The following is a 25,283-nucleotide window of genomic DNA, read 5'->3' on the forward strand; positions in this document are numbered from 1 at the left end:
CACACACACACACACACACACACACACACACACACACACACACACACGTAGTACTTGGATCTCTGCAGGAAAGTGTATGGCCATTTTAGTCACTTTTTTCTTTGGCACAGTCCTAGATGTTTTCTAGATTGTTGTACCAATTTATAGCCCCTTCCAATAGGGTTTTAGTATGACTAGCTTCCCGTTGCCTCCGCAATCTTGAATGTTCCCATCCATTTACTACATGTGAGGTGGAGCCTGAGTTGTTTTGATCCATATTGCTTTTTCTCATTTGGAATAATCTTTCATATTTTAATAATTTGCAGTTCTTCTTTTGAAAACTCTTCATATCTTTTGACCTGTTACTCATTAGTTGAATCATTCTTGGTTTATGTTAATTCCCTGTATAGTTTGGATAATTAACCATCCCAAGGGCACTGAAGAGTGAAAATGGAAGGAGGACTACCAAAAGAAGAAAAGTGGAAAAGATTTGTAAATGCAATGACATAGTATTTTCATCTTCAAAGACAGTGGAGTCACCATACTTGAACCCCAACATTATAGCTCTGGGAGTATTTATAGAAGGAAATAGTAATGATAATAAAGAGGACTAAGATGGGAAAAGCATTTAGACTGGACCATGTATATATAAAAGATAGTATGTTTTGGAAGTAACTCAATTGTGAGAGTACTGAGGGACCTGATATATAATGTATCTGAAGGAGGAGAAGATACTAAAGAAGGGTAAAAAAAGCTCAGATCTCATTAATATAAGACCTCAGATCTTAGTAATATAATTAATATAAGATCTAATTAATAAAATGATAAAAGACAAAGGATGACTGAGAACATTAATGACTACCAACCTATATGCCTGAGTTGAAGTCACTCTTGATGAGGATATTACTAGTAAACAAGCAGGCTTTTGCAAGTTATAATTAACAATGAATCACATCCTTACCATTTCTTAATTAACTGAAAGATTTAGAAAATATAATGCTATTGTGCTTATTGTTTGATTATGGAAAAGTATTTGGTTACAGAAAAAGATACCTTATAGGTCCTTTTAAATCAAAATGTTCCCCATCGATACATCAAAATCATTCAAGATTCCTTGAAAGATGTAAGAAAAATAGTCCTGTTCAGTGACCCTCTGATCATAAACATCAGATGAAGCATAAAACAAAGATATGTATGTTCATAATAGTAATAGCATTTAATTAGTGGCTACTCTGTGCCAGTCACTGTGATAAGAGCTTTATAAATATTATCTCAATTGATTCTCACAACAATCTTACATTTGAGAACATTAAGCAAACAGAGGTATGCTAAGTGATTTTCCTGGGTCACATAGCTAATAAGTGTGTGAGGCTCGATTTGAACTCAGGTCTTCCTGACTCCAAGCCCTGCATTCTATCTACTGTGCCACCTAGCTGCTCATCAAAAATACTTGCCATTGTGATAGAGAAGCTCTAACACAGAGTCTGGGTTGAAGAGGGATTCCCTATAATTGATGAGTTTCTACAGAGCTTATTCATTGCATCAAGCCTCAGAACAATGCAAAGTCTCCTGGAAGAGCTTAGGCACAAATTTGGCTAGAATTCCTATGAAGAGGTAAATTGAGAGGTTTTTTTCCCCCCTCAAGAGCCAAAAATTATTTTATAAATGAAGTAAGTGCTGGAGGAAAGTTGCAAAAGAAATGAGCTATGAAAGAAAGAATTGAAAATAGAATGAATAGGTACAAAATACGAAACCTTGCCCAAGCAACAAACTCCCTGAAAATTAGAATGAACTAGATAGAAGCCAGTGATCCTATGTGACAAGAAATATTTGAACAGTTAAAAGCCTGAAAAAAAAAAGAAAAAACATAAGGTATCTCATAGCAAAACAACTGGCCTAGAAAATAACTTGGGGGGGGGAGACCCAAAAAATCATTAGACTACCTGAACCACGATCAAAAATGGATCCTACTCATCATATTTCTAGTGTTCGTAAAAGAAAATTACTCAGATCTCTTAGAACCACAGGGCAGAGTGAAAATACAGACACTACACCTATCATCTCTTGAATGAAACCCTAAAATGAAAACTTGCTGGAACATTACAGCCAAAATTCGGTGTCCAGGTCAAAGGAAAAAAAATTGCAAGTATCCAGAAAAAAAGAATTCAAGTACCAAGCAGCCACAATCAAGATCACACAAGATTTAGCAGCTGGTAGATGAAAGGAGCATAGAATTTTGAATATCATATTCTGAAAGCAAAAGATATAAGCTTATAACCAAGAATAACTTAACCCAACAAAATTGAGTATAATCCTAAAATTCATTCCTGTTTAAAAAAAAAAACACTAGAAAGTATAGAAATTAAATGGTTCTTTCCTTAATATGATAAGTTTTATCTATGTATGATCAAGTACTAATTTTATCTGTAATGGGGATAAAATAGAAGCTTTTCCAGAAAAAATAAGAAGTAAATTTAGCAAAGATGTCCATTATCTCTTTTATTATTTTATGTAATGCTAGAAATGCTAGCTATAGTAACAAGAAATGGAAAAGAGAGGGAATAGTCACAGGTAAAGAGGAAACAAAATTATTGCTTTTTGTAGATGGTAGGATGGTTTACTTAGAGAATCCAAGTTAACTAAAAGTTAATTGAAACACCTAACAACTTCAGCAGAGTTACAGTATAGAAAATAAATTCTAGAAAAAACCAATATTTCTCTATATTGCCAATAAAATGTAGCAGGAAGAGAAAGAATGAGAAATTTGATTTAAAATAGAGTATATAAAATACTTGAATTCTGCCTGTCAATAAACACGAACTATGTCAACATAATTACAAAACAACATTTATGCAAATAAAAAATCTAAATAATTAGAGAAATAGTAGTTGCTCATCGTTAGCCTGAGCCACTATAGCAAAAATGACTGTACTACCTAGATTAATTTACCTATTTGGTGCCCTGCCAAACTACCAAGCCACAAAAGATTACTTTATAGAGCCAGAAGAAAGTAATAACAGAATTCATCTGGAGGAATAAAAGGACAAGAATTCTCAGTGGAAGCAAAGAAAAAAGTGGGTAAGAAGAGAGGGCTAGTAGCACTGGATTTCAAACTATACTACGAAGCAATAAGCATCAAAATCATCAAAACAGTATAGCATTAAATAAGAAATAGGTCAATCAGTGGAACAGATTATGAACGTGATATAATGAAGCAAACGAGCAGAGTAGTCTAGTATTTGATAAACTCAAGGATCCTAGCTATTGGGGTAAGAACTCACTCATTTTTTGACAAAATCTGTTGAGAAAATTGGAAAGTCTAATAGGAACTAGTTATAGACCAGCATCTCACAACATATTCTAAGATAAGCTCCAAATAAGTACTTGTCTTAGATATAAAGGGTAACATCATAAACAAATTAGGGGAAGAAGGACTAAATTATATGTCAGATCTGTGGTAGGGGAAGAGTTAATGACTAAACAAGCAAAAGAGAGAGTCACAGAAGGTAAAAAAGGATGATCTTGAGAGTATAAAATTAAGATGTTTTTGCACTAATAAAATTAATATAGCTAAAATGAGAAGAGAAGCATGTAAATGAGGGGAAAATGTTTACAGTAAGTTTCTCTGATAAAAATCTCATTTTTAAGACATATAGGAAACTGACTAAAATTTATACTAAGAGCCATTCCTCAACTAATGAATGGCTAAGGCATATGAACAGGGAGTTTTCAGAGGAAGAATTCCAAGCTATTAAAAGCCATATGAAACAGTGCTCTAACTTACTAGTTAGAGAAAAGCAAATCAAAACAATTCTGAGGTTCTCCCTCACACCCATCAAATTGATGAAGTTGACAAAAAAGGAAAATGATAGATGCTAGAAGGGCTATGGGAAGACATACATTGATGTACTGTTTATGGAGCTATGAATTGGTTAGGTGTTCTAGAAAATAATTTGGAACTGTGCCCAAAAAGCTGTTAAATAGTACTTGTTAGATATGGTGGGATGAGAGAGTGAAATTGACCCCTAGGTTTTGAACCTGAGTGACTGGGAGGGTGGTGGTACCCGACAGTAATAGAGAAGGTAGGAAGAGGGGAGAGTTTGAAGGGAGAGATAATGAATTCACTTTTGGACATGTTGAATTTAAATGTCTAGAGGACATGTAATATAAGATGTCCAATAGACAGTTGTAGATGTGAGACTGGAGGTCAGGAGAATGGTTAGGGCTGGATACATAGATCTGAGAATCATTTGAATAGAGATAACTGAATCAGCATGGGAGTTGATGAGATCACTAAGCAAAATAGAGAGAGTAGAGAACAGAGCCTTGGGAGACACCCATGGTTAGCAGGTGTAACCAGCAAAGGAGACTGAGATGTATTGATCAGAGGTAGGAGGAAACCAGGCATAAAAAAATGCCATGAAAACCTAGGGAGAGTATAGTATTAAGAAGAAGGTGACTGATAGTGTCAGTAGCTGCAGAGAACACGAGGAATGAGAAAAGTCCTTAAGTTTTAAAGAGAGAGAGAGAGTATTTAGGAAGGTGTTTTTAGTTGAATGGTGAAAATCAGAAGCCAGATTGTAGGGAATTAAGAAAAAAGTGAGAGGAATGAAACTGGAGGCACTTAATGTAGATCACCTTCTCAAGGAGTTTAGCCAGGAAAGGAAGGAGAGATTTAGGTAAATACTATCTGGGATGAAAGGATCAAGTGAGGAGTTTTTGAGGATGGGAGAGACATGGAAGGGCTCATAAACTGTTGGTATGCAGCCAGTAGGATAGAGAAAATTTGAAGATTAGTGAAAGACTAGGGATGGCAGGAGTAATCTGCTGCTCTTCAGTCTCTAGAGAAGAGAAGCTGGAATGGGATTGCTTATGTATGTAGAGGAGTTTGTCTTGGCAAGGAGAAGGGGCACTTCTTCATGTGAGTTAAAGATGATAGTGGAGGAAGGCATCTGAGTGATGTGAAATGAAGAAGAGGGTGGAAGAGATTGCCCTTGGTGAAAGGCCTCAATTTCTTCAGTGAAATATGACACAAGTTTTTCAGCTGAGGGGGTGGTGAGAGGTTTGAGGGGGGATAAAGAAGTCTGGAAAAGTTACTGTGGTGAGTGGGGTAGCGGATAGATTAGGGAAGTATAAAAAGATGACCTTGCTGCAGAGAGTCCATTTGAGATTATATAATGTAAATTTGTAATGTGCCTACTTAGCGTGATTTCATGATTTTTTTCCAGCTTCATTTAGCAGTACTTGAGTGGGAGCAAAGGTTGTGGATAATGGAAATACATTCTTCTAGGTCAAGTTTGTCATTATTAAATAATGATCAGTTTCATTTTTTGTTGTTTTTTTTTTATGTTGGTATAGAAGTGTTTATTGTTTTCCTGGTTTTGCTTATTTTACTTTGATTCAGTTCATATTATCTTTCCATGTTTTTTGTATTTATATTTATCATTTCTTATGACATAGTAATATTCCAATATGTTCATATATCATCCTTTATTTAGTCACTCTCCAATTTATAGGCATCTACTTTGTTTATTATGTATTTTGTTTTTACCAAAAGAGCTGCTATAAATATTTTGGATTGTATGCCTATCAGTGGGTTCTCAGGGTGAGAGGGCCTGGATATCTTAGTCACTTTATTAGAATAATTTCAAATTGATTTTCAGAATGGTTGAGCCATTTTACAGCTCCATAAACAGTGTATTAATGTGCAGATCCCCCCCCTTTTTTTTAAAGTATCAGTAATCTTCCACTTATGTATGGCTATGAGTCATGTAGTATCACAGTCTGTGAATTATTAGAGTTGCAGGACACCCACTGGGCAGTAGAGGAATGCATGGTAGATATGAATATGCTGCAGCCTATTGTCAGTAAAGAATTATGTTGAAGGGTGTTAGAGGATTTTTTGTTTTATTTATTTATTTTTGTAGACCTGCTTTTACATAGATATAAGCCAGGAGTTCCCAAACTTTTTAGTTTTAGGACCCCCTTACACTCTTAAAAATTAGTGAGGACTTCAAAGAATTCTTGTGTCTGTGGGTGTCCATCAATATTTATCTTATTAGAAATTAAAAAATAAAATTTAAAAATATTAATTCACTAAAAATAATAAACCTGTTTATAAGCATACATAACCAGTTTTAGTGAAAAATAACTATATTTTCCAAAACAAAAACAATTGAATGAGAAGAGTGGCATAATCGTACAGTTTTGCAAATTTTTTTAATGTATGACTTAATAGAAGACAACTGGCTTTTCATATCTGCTTCTGCATTTAATCTGTTTTGATAAGGTATATTGAAGTATTGAGGTATATGAAAAAAATCTGGCTTCATAGAGATTTGTAGTTGGAGAAGGGAACAATATTTTGTTATTAAAGCCTTTTCAGATAAATGTAGATATTTTTCTCTGATACTGCACTAAAAGTTGACAAGTGGTAGTTTCTTAATGGTTAGATGCAGTCTGCAATCTCAAATCATATCCATGAATTTATTGTAGTACTCTGTTTCAATAAAATCCTTTGGCCTATCTTGTACTTTGAATGGATCTTTTACAAATCATGCGTGATTTTATAATATCCCTTGGTCATTTTGAAAATATTAGTTCACTAAGTTCTGCCGATCTTAAAATAAAATGTTGACAGATTTCATTATATAATATAAAAAAAAAATTGTATTGTTAACATTACCACCAATCTCATCAGAAAAGTCTTTTAAGAATTGAGAAGCTGTTAAGCTTATGGTGGAGGATGCAAGTTTTCCAAAATTCTAATTTTCACTTGACAGCTTGAATTTTATCGTTGGCAACAAATACTAGTAGGAGATATTAAACCTCTATTCAGAGCTTCAATATGATAGAAAATGTGATAATTGCCATATGATGGTAGCACAACCAGGATATTGGTAAGTGCTGTGGTCATAGGTATAGCCAGCCCCCACCTCCCCCACCCCTAATATATAATGGTTCCCTTCCTTCTCTGACTTAAAAAACTTATTTCTTTTATCACATATTTATCTTGGCCTCTTGCCTTCTTTATCTACAGTGAACATGAATGAGGCTTATTATATGACTTTAGGTTTCTTTTTTTCCCCATGAAGAGCTTAGCAGTTATCACCTAAATGTAAACTGAAACCAAAATGATTTCCTTCTCAGAAGTGCTAGAAGAGACATAATTATATTAGCATATGTTTGGATAAGGAAAATCTTAGAAAAATGGCAGATTTCTTATTAAATTTTGCATATGAAATATTGCAGAATCATAGTACTATTTCTGACTTACTTAATTTATAAAAATAATACATTATATAGATGCAAAATAGTATTAGCATTTAAAGTTAAATTCTTTGAGTTCATTGTTAATAGAATAAGTTCTACTTCCAGACTTGTCCTAAAGAGCTGTGAAGGGCTCTGTTAATGACATGAGTAGTTACAAAATCATTATTTATATCTCCCATCCAATTAAAATAAACACTACTATGGAATATATTTAGAGGTTGATATCCTTTCTCTTCCCCAGTAAAAAGAAGTCTGTTTACTGATACAGAGCTACCAAGGTTTATTTCAAGCGAAATAAAGTAACTCTGGGGAATTGGTGGGAGGAGGGTTAGAAGAAAAGGACTTGTCCTGAAATAGTATCCTTACTTTGTAATGGTCACATGATTAGCCACGTCAGATAATTACTTTTCTTGTTGAATTGTTAAAAAACTAGATAAACCATAATTTAAGAATACCTTGAAAGACTAAACTGCTTCAATTGACAGTGCATTTTAAAAAAAATCTATAAGACAAAGGAAATAGAGGTAATAGCATGAAAATTTTTATTTCAAAGTAAAATTATAATACCAATTTATAATTATTTCTGTTTAAAGTGAATTTGCAGATAAGGGAAAGAAAAAAAAATTTATTAACAAATACAGTTCCTTGTCAGTTGACTTGCCTGGTCCTGTTAGTATTAATCATGTCCCTGTTCCACTATCTTGGCTTTAGTGGTTGAGTCTGTGTGGTGTGACTGCTTATGGTGAAAGACAACCCATCACACATGTCATGGTGAAGGTTATTTAGGTATTTTAGCTGCAGAACATTGGAGGGGCATTTTAATTTAAGTTGAGGGTCCTATCCTAATTTCTTTGGAAGTGGAGGTGAGCAATAGTGGAAAAGCTTGGTAGATGGAAAAGAGGACTGATTTTAGAGTAAGAAGATCTTTGTTGAAATCTTGCCCCTGCTATATATGTGACCTTGGGCAAGTCATTTAACCCTCTTAGGTTTCAGTTTCTTCATCTGTAAGATGAAGGAGTTGATGGCCCTTCTTCTGATTCTATGATTAGATGCTCCATAAAGTCTCTTCTAGCTATAAATCCTACTGATTCTTCTGTTGAATTAGCCTGTCTTAGGCATGGAGAATTCTGCAGTTAGCAGCAGAAATCTGTAGTCATAACATTGGGAGAAAACCAGTTTGTCTACTTCTGAGCAAAGGTACAAGAAAGTGCCCTCTACCTCTTCCAGGGGACTGGGGAAGTGAGGTCCCTAGTGGTGAGAGGTCCTGCTGCCTCCAGAAATAAAAGGTGGTGTCTTTTGTTAGCAGTTATCATCTGTTAGGGTTGCCTTCCCCCCACCCCTCTTGTACCCTAGCTTTTGTAACAGTAAGATTCAAAAGCTGAATTTAGTTGGACTAGTTGAAAAAAATAATCATCGTAATCAAATTGGAGCATTGTTGTCTGCTTTTGATGATGTTTTGAGTATCACACTAATCTACTTAACTGATTGTTCCTGTAGGTCTTAGTACCTTGTAAAGGAAGCCTACCAAGCAGCACACAGTCTACCTGTCAGTTTGACTCTTATGTCCTGAAACCAGTGGGAGAGAGTTTTCAGACCTTGAATGGGAAGGTACCCAATTTTTTCATAATTCAACCAGGGGACACTGGGAAGGGGAGGGGAGTTATGTGGGAGAGGAGACGCAGAGCAGGGTGACAGGAGAAACAAAGAGCGTTTTATTTCTTTATGCTTTTTTGAGTGAATGATGAAGCCCAATTCCTGAGTTGGAGGTAGTGGTAGTAGGTTGGGGAAGAGGGGTTGTGATGGTTTAGAGGGCTCTCTCAGTGGGGCTCCTGGGCCCAGTGAGGATAGTTTGTATGTTACTAGGGCTCACTACCACCAAGCAAGTATTGTAATAGTAGGCTTAGAACGGTCCTTAGCTCTATTCCCATGATGTTGTCCATCTTTGGCAACGAAGGGCTTTGCTGCTGGTGAATTTGTTCAGTGAAATATAGGCATATGTGACCTAGTGTTATTAACTGGTTTCATGACAGCATGATAGGCAGATAACACAACACAGGAGACAGTTTCATAGAAATTTAGTGAGCACTTGCTTTATGTGGCAACAGTGTTGGGTGCGAAGGGGATAGAAATATGAGCAAAACATATTCTTCACTTAAGATTGTGACTGAGAGATAGGGGACTTCTGAAGATGTGTACATATGTGTGTCACAGTGGAGAATGATGTTACAGTAGGGATTCAGTGACAATATTTTAACAATATTATTGCAGAACAACATTGATTGGAGCGGCTTTATGTGGCTATGCTTATGTTTTTACATGAACATATGTAAGTACTTTGAGAAATGTTAAAGATTGACTTGAATATGACTTGAGAAGTTGCAGCTCCATATCACTGAGAGCCCACTTTGCTTGGAAGAGAAAGGAGGGAACAGTGACCTAGGGGGAGAAGGTGGCCTGGGGCTAGGTATCAGCCTTGTAATTCTTTTCAGTCAAGCTATTGACCTAATGGGTAACTTAGGACACACATCTGTGTCTTTAGAAGGAGGCCTCTACCTCCTTGTCAAAACAGTCTTTAGTGAAGAATGTCTTGTTCATATTTCTGCCCCCTTGGTACCCAGCTTCATCACTGCATAAAGCCAGGGCTCACCAAATATTTTTGTGTGGTGAGTCAGTGTTTCTTTGTATCTCTCATTTCTAGCCAGCTCACTAGGAATAGCATGGATTTCTACTGGACATAATTGTGTCCAATTACTCCTGAGTTTGTGTAAGGGTTATATTCTTAGGTTTCAACCTTAGGTCAAGAAAGTTGTTATTCTTTGTTTCTGATCTTCCTTTTTAGTATTCCTTGTTCCTGAGGAAGAACACACTCCCCTTCATCCTCTCCTTTCTTGTAAGACCTTTCTCTGAGTTGGCTTCTGAGATTTTGGTGGCTGATAAGTTTGGGGTAGCTCCCAGCCTAGTAGTATCCATGTTTTCATAGGGAATTTCTAGGAACCAAAGAAACCTTTAAGACCCAAATGAATGATCCTAGCGGTGGAATTTTTGTCACTGTGACCAGCTGATTGTAGAGAGATTTTGGAAGGGAAGAACTTGTCTCAAGACCTCATACAAACCCATCTCCATGTAAGGTGCAGGTCCTATTCTTAAGACCCCACCTCAGGGGTTGAATCATTATAAAATTCTTTCTTTTGATCAGGAAGAGTTCTGAAGAAAGCCTTGTGCATCTTTTCCTGGAAGTGACCATGCTTTTGGTATGGATCATAGGATTATAGATTTAGAGCTGTGGGACCTTAGAGGCCATCTCAGCCTACCCCCTACACATAAGGAAACTGGGGGTCCAGAGGAGTAAAGAGACTCACCCAAGGTCACCAAGGTAGTAAGTGTCAGGGGTCCTCTGACTTGGAATTCAGTGCTGTCTCTAATGTAACACATTGCCTTTCATGTACTGTTCTGCCACCTGGGTAAACAGGTGCTTAACATATATGTCATTGAGATCACAGATATTTCAAAACATGTATTGGGAAAGACTTGCTTCTTTTCATATAAATAAGCAGTTTGATATCATTGTTGTCAATAGTGCGGATAAATTAAAGACCTTGAATGAGCACATAGAAATTGACTGATCTCCTAAGGAAATTAGACATCTTATTTACTGATCACCTTTTCAGAAAAAAGAAAGCTTGCCGTAAGGAAAGTTGGTACCTATACAATGTGGATAGAGATATATGCAGGGTTGTCAGTTTTGTTTGGAACAAGGTATTGATCAGTTATCTCATTCAAATAGAATCAGTCTGTTTTTTAGCCTTTACTTTGTTTTTCTAAAAGGTAAAGGTTTTTTTCTACCTTTGGTAAATAGCTTAGCCTTCTCTCCCACCTCTCATTAAAAAAGAAAATGTCATAACTGCAGTGCGATCTTTGTATAGAAGGAAAGAGGGTTGGGAACTTTTTGTTATACAAGTAAGAGAAAAAGTGTAACCTGTCATATTCAAACCTGTATGGAGAAGAGGTACAATGTTGGCTTTTTAAAGTGAGGCATTGGCATGGGGTGATGGGAAGAATATTAGGTGGCGGTTGTGTGATTGATTACTATTTTCTAATTTCAGGAGATTTTTATACAAGGAAACAGAATTAAATTAGGAGCTGGTTTTGCCTATCCCCTCTCAGTGCCTGTTCTCTTTGAAGAAACTTTCTACAATGAAAAAGAAGAAAGTTTTAGTATACTGTGTATAGCTCATCCATTGGAGAAAAAAGAGAGCACAGGTATTTTTAGAGAAAACTTTCTAATTGTATGTTTTGTTTAAAAATTATTTATGTATGTAAAACAGTGATTGTATCAAATTGTATTTAAGTAAAAGGTCAAATCTTCCAAGGGTGGTGTAGTGGAAAGAGCACTGGACCAGGAGTCAGGAGATCTGGGTTCATGTCCTTCATTTAGCCATTAAGTAATCATGTGACTGTGGGCAAGCCACTGTACTTTTCTTAAGTCTCAGTTACCCTCATCTGGAAAGTGTATTTAACGGTACCTTACTGACAAGAGTTGTGATGCTCATGTGAGATTATTCATAAACAAAACTGTTTTGAAACTTGTAAAATGTTAACTGTTTGATGATATTATTTTTTAAACTATAAAAATAATTTCACAGTATCATATAATCCCATTTGAAAAATTTACAGACATTTCTTTTAAAAAAAAAAACAAAACAGTGTGGGGCAGGTAGGTCGAGCAGTAGATAGAGCACCGGCCCTGAAGTCAGGAGGATCTGAGTTCGAATCCGGCCTCAGACCAAACACTTGACACTTACTAGCTGTGTGACACTGGGCAAGTCACTTAACCCCAATTGCCTTTAAAAAAAAATTGTATAGGAATAGTCAGGCTAACATCTGTTGGCTGGCATAATCTGTGGGTTTCATCTTTAAATCCTGTTCCTCAAGTGACAGTTTTTTTTGCCCCCCCCCTTTAAATCATTTGCTTCTGAGACCTTATTGTTTTAATGAATGTGTATGATTTTGATGTTTTGGAAAAAAGTTAGCTATTGATATTTAGACAGTGAGACAGTGTTTTATTTGAATGTTGCTATTACACTTTTCATTGTATTACCAGGTAACAGGGTAAGCCACAGTACAGGAATGCCTTCTCAGCTTTTAGGTGTTCATTCGGTGGTATAGTCTTGGGCTGGTGTTGTAGCTTTACTGGGCCAGTCTTTTGGATACCCCGTATAAAATTTGCTTTTAACATGGACCTTCATTGAGCCTACTGTTCTACCATCTAAAGAAGATCTTTCCCTTTTATACCAAGAAGTCCATTTCTTTCTTTTTCTTTTTTTTTTGGAGGCAGTTGGTTAAGTGACTTGCCTAAGGTCACACAGTTAGTAAATGTCTAAGGTCAAATTTGAACTCAGGTCCTCCTGACTCCAGGGCTGGTGCTCTGTCCACTCTATTACCTAGATGCCCCGAGGAGGTCCATTTCCAGGTTTGGAAATGAGTGAAGGGCCAGGAACCATTAGAGCCCTTGGTTATGCTTACCTCTTATTTTCTTTACAGAAGAATCTTCAACCTCATCAGATTCCTTTACTCTGAAAACAATTGAAGATGTAAGAGAATTTTTGGGGAGATACTCAGAGAGATTTGACAAAAACATTGCATCTTTCCACCGAACATTCAAAGATTATGAAAGAAAGAGCCTTCGTCATTACATAGTCAGTAGCTTGTAATTTTATGGAGTAGTAGTTTCAATTGTTTTTTCAATTCAGGAAAGTCATTATTTCTTTACTTTAAAATCTTATGGCTATTTTGGCCATTCAGGGAATATTTATCTTATTTTTTTTAATTCCAAGATGGCTTATATGTATTGATTTTAAAAAGTGACAGCTTATCTAGATACTTTTTACTTTTTTTTGCACAGGATTCAGTGAATGCACTTTATACTAAATGTCTCCAGCAGTTGTTAAGAGATTCTCATTTGGTAAGTAGAATGGTTTGTAGATACAGATATTTACTTGAAGTTTTACACAGTACAAATAAAGCTCTTTTTAACATAATTTTCTCAATGCCTAGAAAATGCTAGCCAAACAGGAGCTTCAGATGAATTTGATGAAACAGGCAGTTGAAGTAAGTGGCTAAGGTTGCAAGATGGAAAAATTGTATAGCCTATTAAAATATTATGTTTGCCATTGCATAATATGCTTCCTAAAAACACGATCTTATTAATTTTGCAGATATATATTCATCATGATATATATGATCTGATCTTTAAATATGTGGGAACTATTGAAGCAAGTGAGGTAGGTTTTAAATATGCTTCGGGAGAGAGATGGAAGTCATGTTCTGTATTTTTGAAGAAACTTAAACTTTTAAAAATTTATTGTTAGGATGCTGCCTTTAACAAAATTACAAGAAGTCTTCAAGACCTTCAGCAGAAAGATATTGGTGTTAAACCAGAATTCAGGTAAGAGTTACAGTATAACGAAACTGAGGTTTTGGTTGTTGCTTCTTCCTGAGAGATAGTTGTGGGTGGTTTTTGATTCCTGGGGGATAGAGAGGGATTCAAAAACAATTTTTCTGCTTCCTGTAATCCCCTTTAGAGAGGTTAGCAAGTGTAATATATTTTCTAGATTAATGTGGCATAGTTAGAGGCCCAGGGTTCATGTCCTACCTTCGACACTTGATAACTTGTGTAACTTTGGGCAATTTATTTCACCTCTCTGGACCTCAATTTTCTCACCTATAAAATGAAAGGGTTAAACTAGTTGACCTCTGAGGCCTTATTATAAACTCTAGATTTGTTATCCCCACTATTGTCAATTTCATTAGAAATAGGCATTTAATCCAGCTGCATTTTGCCACTGATTTGTCAAATTATCGTTTTGAATATGATTCTTTTGCTTTCTCTTCCATTACCTTTAAAAAGTCCATGAAGTCAGTAACTTGAGATGCTTATTTTGTGAAATGGTCAAGAATTAGTATGAACTTTCATCATCTGACCTAAATCGTGTCTCCAAATTACATTACAGCTTCAACATACCCCGTGCAAAGAGAGAACTGGGTCAGCTAAACAAATGTACCTCTCCACAACAGAAGTTGGTTTGTCTTCGAAAAGTGGTACAGTTAATTATGCAATCTCCTAGCCAAAGAGGTTTGTGTACAGGGAGGGAAAATGGGAATAGAATGTTCCTACAGTGTTGAAATTTAGAGAGTAATACAGTTAACGGAAGGATATAAAGAATTACATAGTCAGTTGATCACCTAACATTTATTAAGCACCTTATGTGTACCAGGCACTGTGCTTAGTACTGGGAATACAAAGAAAGGCAAAAACTAGTCCCTTCCCCCAAGGACCTCACAAAATAATGGGAAAGACCAGATGCGAACAACTTTGTACAGACAGGATACAGGATAAACTGGGGGTCGTGTCAGAGGAAAGGCACTAAGATTAAGGAGGACTGGGACAGAATTGTTGCAGAAGGTAGGACTTTAGGAAATCAACATTCCAGGCACGGGAGATAGCCAGTGGAAATGGTTGGAGTCTCTGGAGAGTCATGTTCAAGGAAAAGCAAGGAGGCATATGTCAGTGGTTCACAGAGAATGTGGAGAGGAGCAAGGTGTAAGAAGCCTGGAAAGGTAGGAAGAGACTGGGTTATGAACAGCTTTGAAAACTAAAAAGTGGGTTTCGTATTTGATTCTGGAGATGATTGAGAGCTGCTGGAGATTATTCAGTAATGAGGTGATATAGTCAGATCTGTGCTTTAGGAGGAAAAAAGGAAATTAAATCATGAGGAGATAGTTTGTTACAGTAGACTTAGTTCAAGAAGATTTAGATTCTAGTCCCAGCTCTACTGCCTACTTGCTGTGTAATTGTAGGTCATCTAAATTCTGTAGATTTCAATTTTCTCATTTACAAAATAGGATTAACTTCATAGGGTTGTCACAAGGCAAAACCAAGCCTAGTGTTTGGTACATCGTAGGTGTTTAAGAAATGCTTGTTGATTGATTGATTTACAGATGAGGTGCTAGGTTAGCATTCCATACTTTACCCCAAACTTTGCAAATGTTAAGGTAATTTATTATTATTACTAGTTATTATTATTAATAATGATGATGGTAAAGAAAATATCTGTTTCCAATGGAGACTTGATGGACATTTCCTGCTAATGAAATCTAGGTACAGGGAGATGTTTGTGACAGCCATAATGTAAAAGGCGCTGGTTTTAAAGATGAGGGCCCAGGAATAACGGCAGTGGTAGGAAGTTCTAGATACACTTTGAAAGAGAATCTTACGTGTTTCGTCTGCAACCACTCGTAGCAGATATTAATTTTCAACTAATTATGCTCTGGAAAATAACCAAGCTTATTGTCACTTTTATCAGGTTTTTAAAATATATGGGAATATGTGTAGCACATTAGAATCTCTAATTGATTATTCTTTTCAGATCTTAGAAGAATATACTTTTGATTAATAGCCATCATCCCACTAATAGCATAGCTATCTCCTTTCCCTCTTTGTTCTCCTTGCTGAAAAATACATATATTTACTTTTACATTCTATGTAAGTTATGTGAGAGTAAGCTGATGAGCCATATGTCCAGTTATGATACTTTTAAAAAGCTAGAAATAGTTAACTAGCACGTAGTTTTTAAAACATAAATGGTTTCAAATGGGGAAAATATATCTTTGTTAATAGCTTTAGGGAGCTGTGATGCTTAGTCCCTTGTTAGACTCCCATGGTCTCTTAGTTCCCTGAAAAAAAAATAATTATATCATATTAAAGGCCATTCAGTTTATTGTGTATGCAAAGTGTGGGTATTTTTTTTCCATTGAATCTGACTTCTAGTTTGGGGACAGTGACATTTTACTGTGCGATGTAATCATGTTGGGATGTGATTTTGGAGATAGGTAGAGAGAGATTTAACTATATCTTTGTTTTTTCTTGAAAATTTTTTCCTATAGTTAACATGGAGACCATGTGTGCTGATGATCTGCTGTCTGTCCTGCTTTATTTACTTGTGAAGACAGAGATACCAAATTGGTAAAAAATATTTTAAAGATGTTTTTAGCCTGCAACATTACAATGTGGTTTCCATTATCTAGACTCTCATGTTTTGAGTACCTACCTTTATAATGACTAGGTACTTGATCACTCTTCCAGATTGAGTAATAATTTCTTCAGGAAAGTTAAAAAAAATGTCAGTTTTGATATATCTCCTCTCATGTGTACTTTTTAGGAGAAGGACAGGATAGTAAATTTTTTGGGTAAGAAGCCTTCTTACAGTTATTTTTTTACATATGAAATACCTAGCATACAAGCAATCATTAGATAACCTGTATGTTGTATCTTTTTTACTGGTAGATTTTTCTAGACTTGTTGAATAAATGCCAACAATACTTGCACAGAGTTTTGTAATCTAGAACTAGTGATGGTTCTACTATGAGTTTATTATTTTCATTTTGAGCTGTTTATGTTAAGTGTATAATCCCTTCTCATTGGGCAGAGTAAGTACTGTTCTTTAATTCTATTGGATCAGTTTAAGATTAAGCACAGATGGAACTCAAATTGATCAGATTAACTGAACAATGCCATATCTACTGGTGATAGTCTTAGTCATCTTAGTTTTGGTACATCAGTTGGACTGACTATAGATTCTTTGAGTATGTGTCAATTGGGCATATATTATTATAACTTTTCTTTTTTTTTTTCCTTGTTAGGATGGCAAATTTGAGTTACATCAAAAACTTCAGATTTAGTAGTTCAACAAAAGATGAATTGAGTTACTGCCTGACTTCAATAGAGGCTGCAGTAGAGTATATTCGACAAGGAAATCTCTCTGAAAAGCCTTCTGTAAGAATTCAGTTTGATTATTCCACTTATGATGGTATAATCCATTTGGTTTTGAAGGATTGAAGGGAAGGGGTTCAAATGCCTCTTATAGAAGACTGGAGTTTCACTGCTTCTTGAGGAGGTGTGGGTGAAGGGAAGCTGAGCTTGAGCCTTCTGACACCAGTAAAAAAGCTTTGTTATTCACTTCAGTTTGCCTACTGAAAGACAAAATAAATTTTAAATTTTGGCTCAATTCACCTCTGAGCTAACAATCATGTCCAGCCTTGCCCCTTTCTATTCCTTCTGGGTCCATCGTGGAAGTGGACAGCTTAAAGGAAAGCTGGTAGTAAAGGTACCAGTCAGTGCTGCCATTCCAGGATAAGAGAAGCACACCCAGAGATTTTCTATAAAAAATAATTCACTTGTAAAATTGTATAAGGTTTATTATATTCTTGATATAATGGTCTAAATGGCAGTTTTATCTGCTTTTGATTTTATTAGTATCATGCTAAATCCTGATTTAACTAGGAGAGTTATACTCCTAATTAGTATTTTAATTCTATGTTTCAGATTACATAAAGAACACATGGATTCTTTATAATTTCTCAACATTTTTGATTTTTTTGTGGTTCTTTTCATTTATGTTGTTATAGTCATTTTGTGTTTTGTTTTCATGTTTCTTCTTACTTCACTCTGTATCATTTCATTTAAATCTTTCCATGTATCTCTGTATTCTTCGTGTTTGTTGTTTGTTACAGTACAGTAATATTCCATTACACTTATGTACTATAGTTTGTTTAGCTGTTTCCCAATTGATGGGCATCTACTTTGTTTCCATTTCTTGCTGTCAGAAAAAGTGCCACTGTAACTATTTTGGTGTATATAGGGACATTGTTTTTATCAGTGGCCCCCTTAGGGAATAAATCTAGTAATGGAATCTCTGGATCAAATGACATTTTAGTCATTTTATTTGCATATTCCAAATTTGCTTTCTAGAATGGTTGCACTGATTCATAGCTTCACCAACAATGCGTTAGCATGCCTACAACTCCTCTAGCATAGACTCTTTCTATCTTTTGTCATCTTTGGCAATTTACTGGGTATGAGATGAAACCTCAGGGTTGTTTTGATTTGCATTTCTCTTATTGGTGGTTTCATTTGGTTGTTAATAGTTTTCAGTTCTTTTGAGAACTGTTTATCTTTTGACTACTTGTCTCTTGGGGAATGGCTTTTGGTCATATACATATATATGCACATAGGTATATACATATAGATATAAATATACATATGTATAAGTGTGTGTATGTATATATATTATATGTATATACATACACACAGATGTATGTATATGTACCTATGTGTATATATACATACATCTGTTTATCTCCTATATGATACAGGCAGTTCTTACTTTATGTAAATTCGCATTATGCAATTTCGACTTTACATGAAGAATTCTGAAAGAAATCTGCATTCCAAAAAGACACTTTTGTTAAGTTTACTGTGCAGTACTGTGCTCTCTTCACTCCTGTCCCTTGGTTTGTCATTCTGGGGCATTCTATCCCCCCACCCCGCAAAAAAAACAAACAAACAACAAAGCAGACAAATGGATGTGTGTGAGGAGACTGCCGATATTGCCACTGCTCCTAGACTGGGGGCTTGGCTTGTGATCTCTGACTCCATTAGAGGAGACCTTTGCCCCATTCTGCCCATGTGTCTGTCTTCTCTCTGTCTGGGTGTTGTTTGTCTGTTCTTGGCCTCTGCGTGTCACCCAGCCTCTCCTATCTGCGTCCATGTCCAGCCCCCATGTGTCTGCCCTCATGTGTTCTTCCTCTTGGTTCTGGCCAGGCCCCCAGGTGGCTGGCATCTTCTTCCTCCTGCTCTTGCTTCTTTGTCCCTGACCCCAACTATCTTTGAGCCATGTGCCAGCCCTCCATGGGTACATGGCCTCCTTTCTGTCTTCCTCCCTCCCTTCTCTACATGCCCAGGCAACTTATGTAAAAAGTGCTTTACATAGAGGACTGAGGGAATGGTCCATTTGTATAAAGTAGGAACTATTTGTATACATATGTGTTCACATATGTATATATGCACATATGTATATGTACATGCGCATGTATCTGTATTATACACACACACACATACACACACATACACACACATCTGTCTGTGTGTATGTTTATATATCTTGAATACCAAACCCTTATCTGAGAAATTTGGTACAAAGATTTCTCCACCCACTTAATTGCTTTCCTTCTCGTCCTAAGTGCATTAATTTTGTTTGTGCAGTTTTGTGTTTTCAGTTTCATGTAATCAAAGTTATCCATTTTATTTTTTCTAATTGCCTCTAATTCTTCTTTGGTTAAGAATACATCACCTAAACCTAACCATGAGAATTATATGATTTGTTTCTAATTTTTTATTTAATTTTATCTACTTTAATATTAAGGTCATGTATCCATTTAGAATATATTATGGAATATGGTATAAGGTGTTTGGTTTAAGCCTAATTTCTGCCAGGCCGCTTTCTAGTTTTCCGTGCAGTTTTGTCAAATAAGGAGGTTTTTCCTAAGTCATTTAGGTTTTCTAGTTTATCAGAAGCTTGATTATTGAGTTCCATTGTTTCTGATTCTCCATGTCTATTCCATTGTTCTACCTTGATATTTTTTTTTTTTTTACCAGTTACAGGTGGTTTTGATGACTGTTGCTTTATAATACGATGTGACATCTGGAAGTGCTATACTCTTTTTATTCCTACTTACATATTAGAGGTTAAAAGAGTGAGATTAAAGTACTCGAAAAAACCAAATGAAACAATTAAAGCACCTCTAATTTTAAGAAAACAGCCTCTGTTAAAAAGCACAGAAACAACATACCTTAGCTCTGCGAAGCTCTTGGACGCTTATCTTGGGATAAGTGTTAGGGGGTGGCAGAAGATTGTAGTTTATTCCTGTCATTCAGACAGAACATATTTTGTTGCTTGAAAAAATAATTTCTGCCCTTTATGAGATGTAATTTGATGATTAGCAGGGAACAGTTGTAAGTAGTCTTCTCCTTACTTGTCTTCATACTTTCTCAGAAGAGACATCTTTTGTCTTGTTTATTGTTCTGTTTAAGTATAAAGGTCCAGTAGCGTCGATAAGTTTGTATCTGTCACCCAGGCAACCACCCCTCCCCGTGGTGTGAGGACAAAATTTTCTCTCTATATTATATTCTCTATATATTTTTGACCTGTCTCTGGCAGCATTCTTTGATATTAATTAATCTTATGTTGATTTAACAATTAAAATTAATAACTAATTAGATTAAATATCTTAAACATCTTTATAAACGAATTAAATATCCCCTAGAGTCTGTTAACTTTTAAAAAAAAATTTGTTTACTGTATTTGAATAGGATTGGTTCCCTTTCTAATGCTATGTATTTTATTTCATGCATTTGTTTTGTGAATTTATACATTACTCTGAGAAAGGGGCCATGAGCTTCACCAGATTGCCAAAGGGGTTCATGATTCAAGAAAAGGTTAAGAATCCCTATCCTAAATGCAGCCTGTCATAAATGAGAGAGAATAGAAAAGAACACATCAACTGTTTATCTTTTTCAGTTAGAAATTGTCAAGATTAAGTAATCTTTGCTATTATATTGTCTCTACTATGATATATATCTTGTTTGTAATTCATAGTGTTTGTCTTCTAGGAATCTGAGGGGTTTAGTGACAAGCTATCCCTTAGGCAGAGAATGAACTTACTATCCCAGATGAGTTCGACCCCTATTGATTGTTTGTTTAAGGTAAGACACCAATAGTTGTCTGTGGTTAAAGACAATGCTTTGTGGTTTGTGTTTTTAGAATCCATTATGATGACTCTTGTAACTTGGGATTATAAATTTGCTAGCTTGGTTTTTACTAAGGCATTTATTGTGTTCCTAGTATATGCTGTCAGTCAGTCTAAAAGCATTTATTAAGTGACTACTATGTGCTAGGCACTGTGCTGAGTGCAGGGGATTTGAAAAGAGGCAAAAGCAATCCTTGCTTTCAAGGAGCGCACTCCAGTGGGAGAGACAGTTTGCAGTCAGATATGTATAAACAAGCTATATGCAGGATAGATAGGAAATAGTTAAGAGAGGAAAGGCACTAAAATTAATAGATTGAGAAAGCCTTCCTATAGAAGATGGTATTTTAGTTCGAACTTGAAGGAAGTCAGGCAGGTCAATAAGCAGAGATGAGGAAGGAGAGCACTCTAGGCATGGAGGACAGTCAGAGAAAATGTCCGGGGTTGAGAGAGTGTTTTGTTCATGAAATAGCAAGGAGGCCAGTGTCACTGGATAGAAGTGTACATGGCAAGGGGAATAAGGTATAAGAACACTGCAGAGGTTGTGGAGGGGAGGGGTCCACTCTAGATCGTGAGGGACTTTGAACACCAAGAAAAGGTTTTGTATTTGATCCTGGAGGTGATAGGGAGCTACTGGAGTTTGTTGAGTAGGAGAGTGACATGGTTGGACCTATGATTTAGGAAAATCTCTTTGATGGCTAGATGGAAGATGGATTGGAGTGGAGAGAAACTTGAGACAGGCAGACTCACCAGTAGGCTACTTCAGTAATCCAAGTGTGAGTTGATGAGGGCCTGTACCAGAGTGGTGGCAGTGTCAGAGGAAAGAAGGAGACATATTCAAGATACGTTGCAGAGGTAAAATTGATAGGCCTTGGCAACAATTTGGGTATTGGGTTTGAGAGACAGTGAAGAGTCAGGGATGATATCTAGATTGTGAGACAGTGGTACCCTGTGGGAATATAGCAGGGAGAGGAGGTTTGGGGGAAAGATAATGCTAAAATCTGTTGGGGGATAAAACTTTGAAGATAGGGAATGGCTATTTTCTCAGTACAAGTACATTAATTTAGTATTCAGTTTAATTTCTCTCCCTCCCAACCCTCTGTCACCTAAGCCAATTAAGTAGTTTAAAAACTTTGAAAAAAGAGCTTTACAACCTGAAAAATTGAAACCAAGCAATATTAAAATAGATTTCACTATTTGTTTGACAGCATTTTATTATGTATCCTATTTTCTGGATTTATTGTAGCACATTGCTTCAGGTAACCAGGAAGAAGTAGAAAAACTTTTGTGTCAGGATGACCATGATAAAGACACCATTCAAAAAATGTGCCATCCTCTCTGCTTCTGCGACAACTGTGAGAAATTGGTCTCCGGGTAAGAGGGTCCTTGGGGATATAACACACTGCTTGGGAACATTTATGTTGAAAACATTATGAGTTGGTATAGTGGAAAGAACAGTTAAGTTTTAATATTGGCCCTACCACTTATTAGTCATGTTACCTTAGGCAATCTTACGACTTTGAAGAAATAATTTAAGTTTTTTAAACTTCACGTGTAAAATGGGGGTAATACCACCTATCTTTTACATCCCACAGGGTCATTTTACTAGCAAGATAGATACAGAGAACCTGAAATGAGACAGTGTACGTGAAAACTTTTGTAGACTTTTAACATGTTATGCAAATATAAAAAAATTAATTGCTTTTCTTGACTTTTATTGGGGGGAAAAACCTGCCTGCATAATCATAGGGTATATCATTTTGGTGTTAGAGCAAGTTTTTTTCAGGCATTTTCTGGAACGGAAGCAACTTCATCTTTAGCTTTTTCCATTTCCCATCACTCTTTTTCTTGTGACAGCACACTTGATAGAGATGCTGCTGCTTCCTTGAAGCAATATGTAATGTACAAAGTTGATGTCCTTCAGTAGGGCAGCAGTATGTAAATATAATGGAATATCATGCAGTAAGAAATAGCAAATATGAGGAATTCAGAAAAACATAGGAAGATATTATTTTATACAGAGTAAAGTAAGTAGAACCAAGAAATCAAAATACACAATTACTCCATTGATATAAACAAGAAAAAGTTAAATGACATTGAATATTGTGTAATTCTGATGACTAATCTTGAACCTGTAGAAGAGGTGAAGAAATGCTTCTCCTTTCTTTTGTTGGAGAGTTTGAAGACTGTGCTCGATAGGATTGGCCGGTTGGTTTTGCTTAACTTTCTTTTTTTTGTGTTTCAAGAAATGGCTGACTTTGTGGGGAAGGAATAGATATGGAAAAGACTGATGTTAAAGGAATCAGTAAAACTTTTTTAAGAATGGCATGTCATACTATAAGGTGTTCTGGACTTGGAATTAGGAAATCGTAGGCTCATATACTTGCTCTGACACTTCCTGACTTTGTGTGATGATTAGCAAACTCATAGGACTCGGCATAATTTTCCTTTAGGAGTTCATTTATGGTTTGTCATTTTCTTTGAGATTGGGTTGTTTAAGTTGTCTATTCTTTGTTCTGTTCTTTGTTTTGTTTTGTTCTTGGCATTTTATATTTTTGTAAATACCCAGACATTTCACTTAAGTTGTAAGTTTTATTGGTATCTAGTGGAACAAAATAATTTCTTTTAATTTCCTTCATTTCTTCTTAATTTGTTGTGCATTTTTTTTTCCATTTTTAATACTGGTAACTTGATTTTCTTCTTTTAAAAATAAGAATAATGGTTTTTTAAATTTAAAAAATGTATTAATCTCTTTGATTTTCAGATTTCTCTTTTGGTATTTAATTGACTTTTTAAAGAATTTGTTGGTTTTCTATTTTTTAAGTTAGATGTTTAACTGATCTGGGCTTTCTATTGTTGATGAAAGATTTTTAGAAATTAAATTTTTTTCTCGCAGGACTGCTTTGGTTGTATCTCATATATTTGGTATATCTGTTGTTTTTATGATTTGTTCTTTGACCCACTAATTCTTTAGGATTAAGTTATTTAGTGTCCAATTAATTTTTTTTTAATTTTATTTTTTTGCTTTTTATCCTTTTTGGTGAGGCAGTTGGGGTTAAGTAACTTGTCCAGGGTCACACAGCTAGTAAGTATCAAGTGTCTGAGGCTGGATTTGAACTCAGGTCCTCCTGACTCCAAGGCCAGAACTTTATCCACTGCACCACCTAGCTGCCTCTGTCCAATTAATTTTTAATCTTTTCTTCAGTGGCCCTTTGCTGATTATAATTTTTATTGTATTGTAATCAGTAGAAATGCATTTAATATATCTGCTTTTCATTATTGGTGAGTCAGTATTTATATCTATATATCTATATCTATATATATCTGATGGGTAGTCAGTGTTTATAAAAGTAGTATGTACTGTTGCAAAATATGTATGCTCATATCTTTTCCCATTCAGTAACTGCCTGAGATGCCACATATCTGATATAGTAAAAATATTTAACCCCTTAATGTTTTCCTTTGTTTTTGGTTAGATTTTTGTAGGTCTGAAAGGGGTAATGAAGGCCCCCATTAATATAGTTTTGAAATTAGGAATTTTTTTTTTTAAGGCAATTGGGGTTAAGTGACTTGCCCAGGGTCACACAGCTAGTGTCAAGTGTTTGGTCTGAGATCGGATTTGCATTAATATAGTTTTATTGTCTATTTATCTCTGTAAATAATTTAATTTTTAATTATTTAGATACTGTGTAAAGATTTGGTGCATACATGTCAAGTGTTAACAGGATTTTTACTGAGCCTGTCTCTAACCTGAGAATGCTCGGAGCTGAACAAAGCAGGCCTAGAGATGGGAGTGCCAGTAATCAAATAGTTTAATTAATCAATTTCAGAGTGAGGAATGTTCTCCTTAGCTGAAGTGAAAGTACAGGTTATATACTTAAATCACAAGTGGGGAAGGAGGGGGGAAGATGGATTGCAAAACAATCATTTAGTGGTTTCCCACGAGAAACCTACTAAGTCTCACAATACAACAGTTCTGGAGTCAAGTCTTTGGGGGTTGTGATCACCTTCCCTAAAGTACAGAACCAGAGTTCTGTGACGGAAACAGGTTCTACAGTCTTTGCTTCCCTTCACTTCAGGTACATAGGCAGAAGGATGCCAGTGATTGGGAGCCTTGTCAAAGTTTTGATTAATCAGTTTAAGCTGCATTGTAAGCTCTGACTCACAAGCTGGAAAAGGCAGCTCTTGAGAAAACTAAATTGTTAGTATATTCATTACATATATATTGATTAATATGAAAATTTTAAATTCCTTTCTCACAAGTATTGATATTAATTCATTGTTTCTGGTGCTTTTAAGGATAATGTAGTTTCCTTTTTATCTTTTAAAAGATACTCTTTTTCTGAGTGTCTAGACTTACCTACTTTTTTGCCCTTTTTTTTGTCTGACAT

The 25,283-nt window shown here is 35.7% G+C and overlaps 1 protein-coding gene across 1 annotated transcript in view; it reads left to right on the forward strand.

The window, feature by feature from the left end:
• Positions 1-25,283, forward strand: part of LOC114047301 (ankyrin repeat domain-containing protein 27-like) — a 92,973-nt gene that overhangs the window by 28,041 nt on the left and 39,649 nt on the right. Inside the window, 12 exon segments of the mRNA XM_027868070.1 lie at positions 8,749-8,859; positions 11,355-11,511; positions 12,793-12,947; positions 13,154-13,213; positions 13,306-13,359; positions 13,467-13,532; positions 13,620-13,696; positions 14,262-14,383; positions 16,195-16,273; positions 16,951-17,083; positions 20,759-20,851; positions 22,139-22,266. Of these exon segments, the coding sequence (XP_027723871.1) occupies positions 8,749-8,859; positions 11,355-11,511; positions 12,793-12,947; positions 13,154-13,213; positions 13,306-13,359; positions 13,467-13,532; positions 13,620-13,696; positions 14,262-14,383; positions 16,195-16,273; positions 16,951-17,083; positions 20,759-20,851; positions 22,139-22,266 (1,235 nt within the window).

The sequence above is a fragment of the Vombatus ursinus genome, unplaced genomic scaffold (assembly GCF_900497805.2).
Source record: "Vombatus ursinus unplaced genomic scaffold, bare-nosed wombat genome assembly UNPS02014786.1, whole genome shotgun sequence".
Classification (NCBI taxonomy): domain Eukaryota; kingdom Metazoa; phylum Chordata; class Mammalia; order Diprotodontia; family Vombatidae; genus Vombatus; species Vombatus ursinus.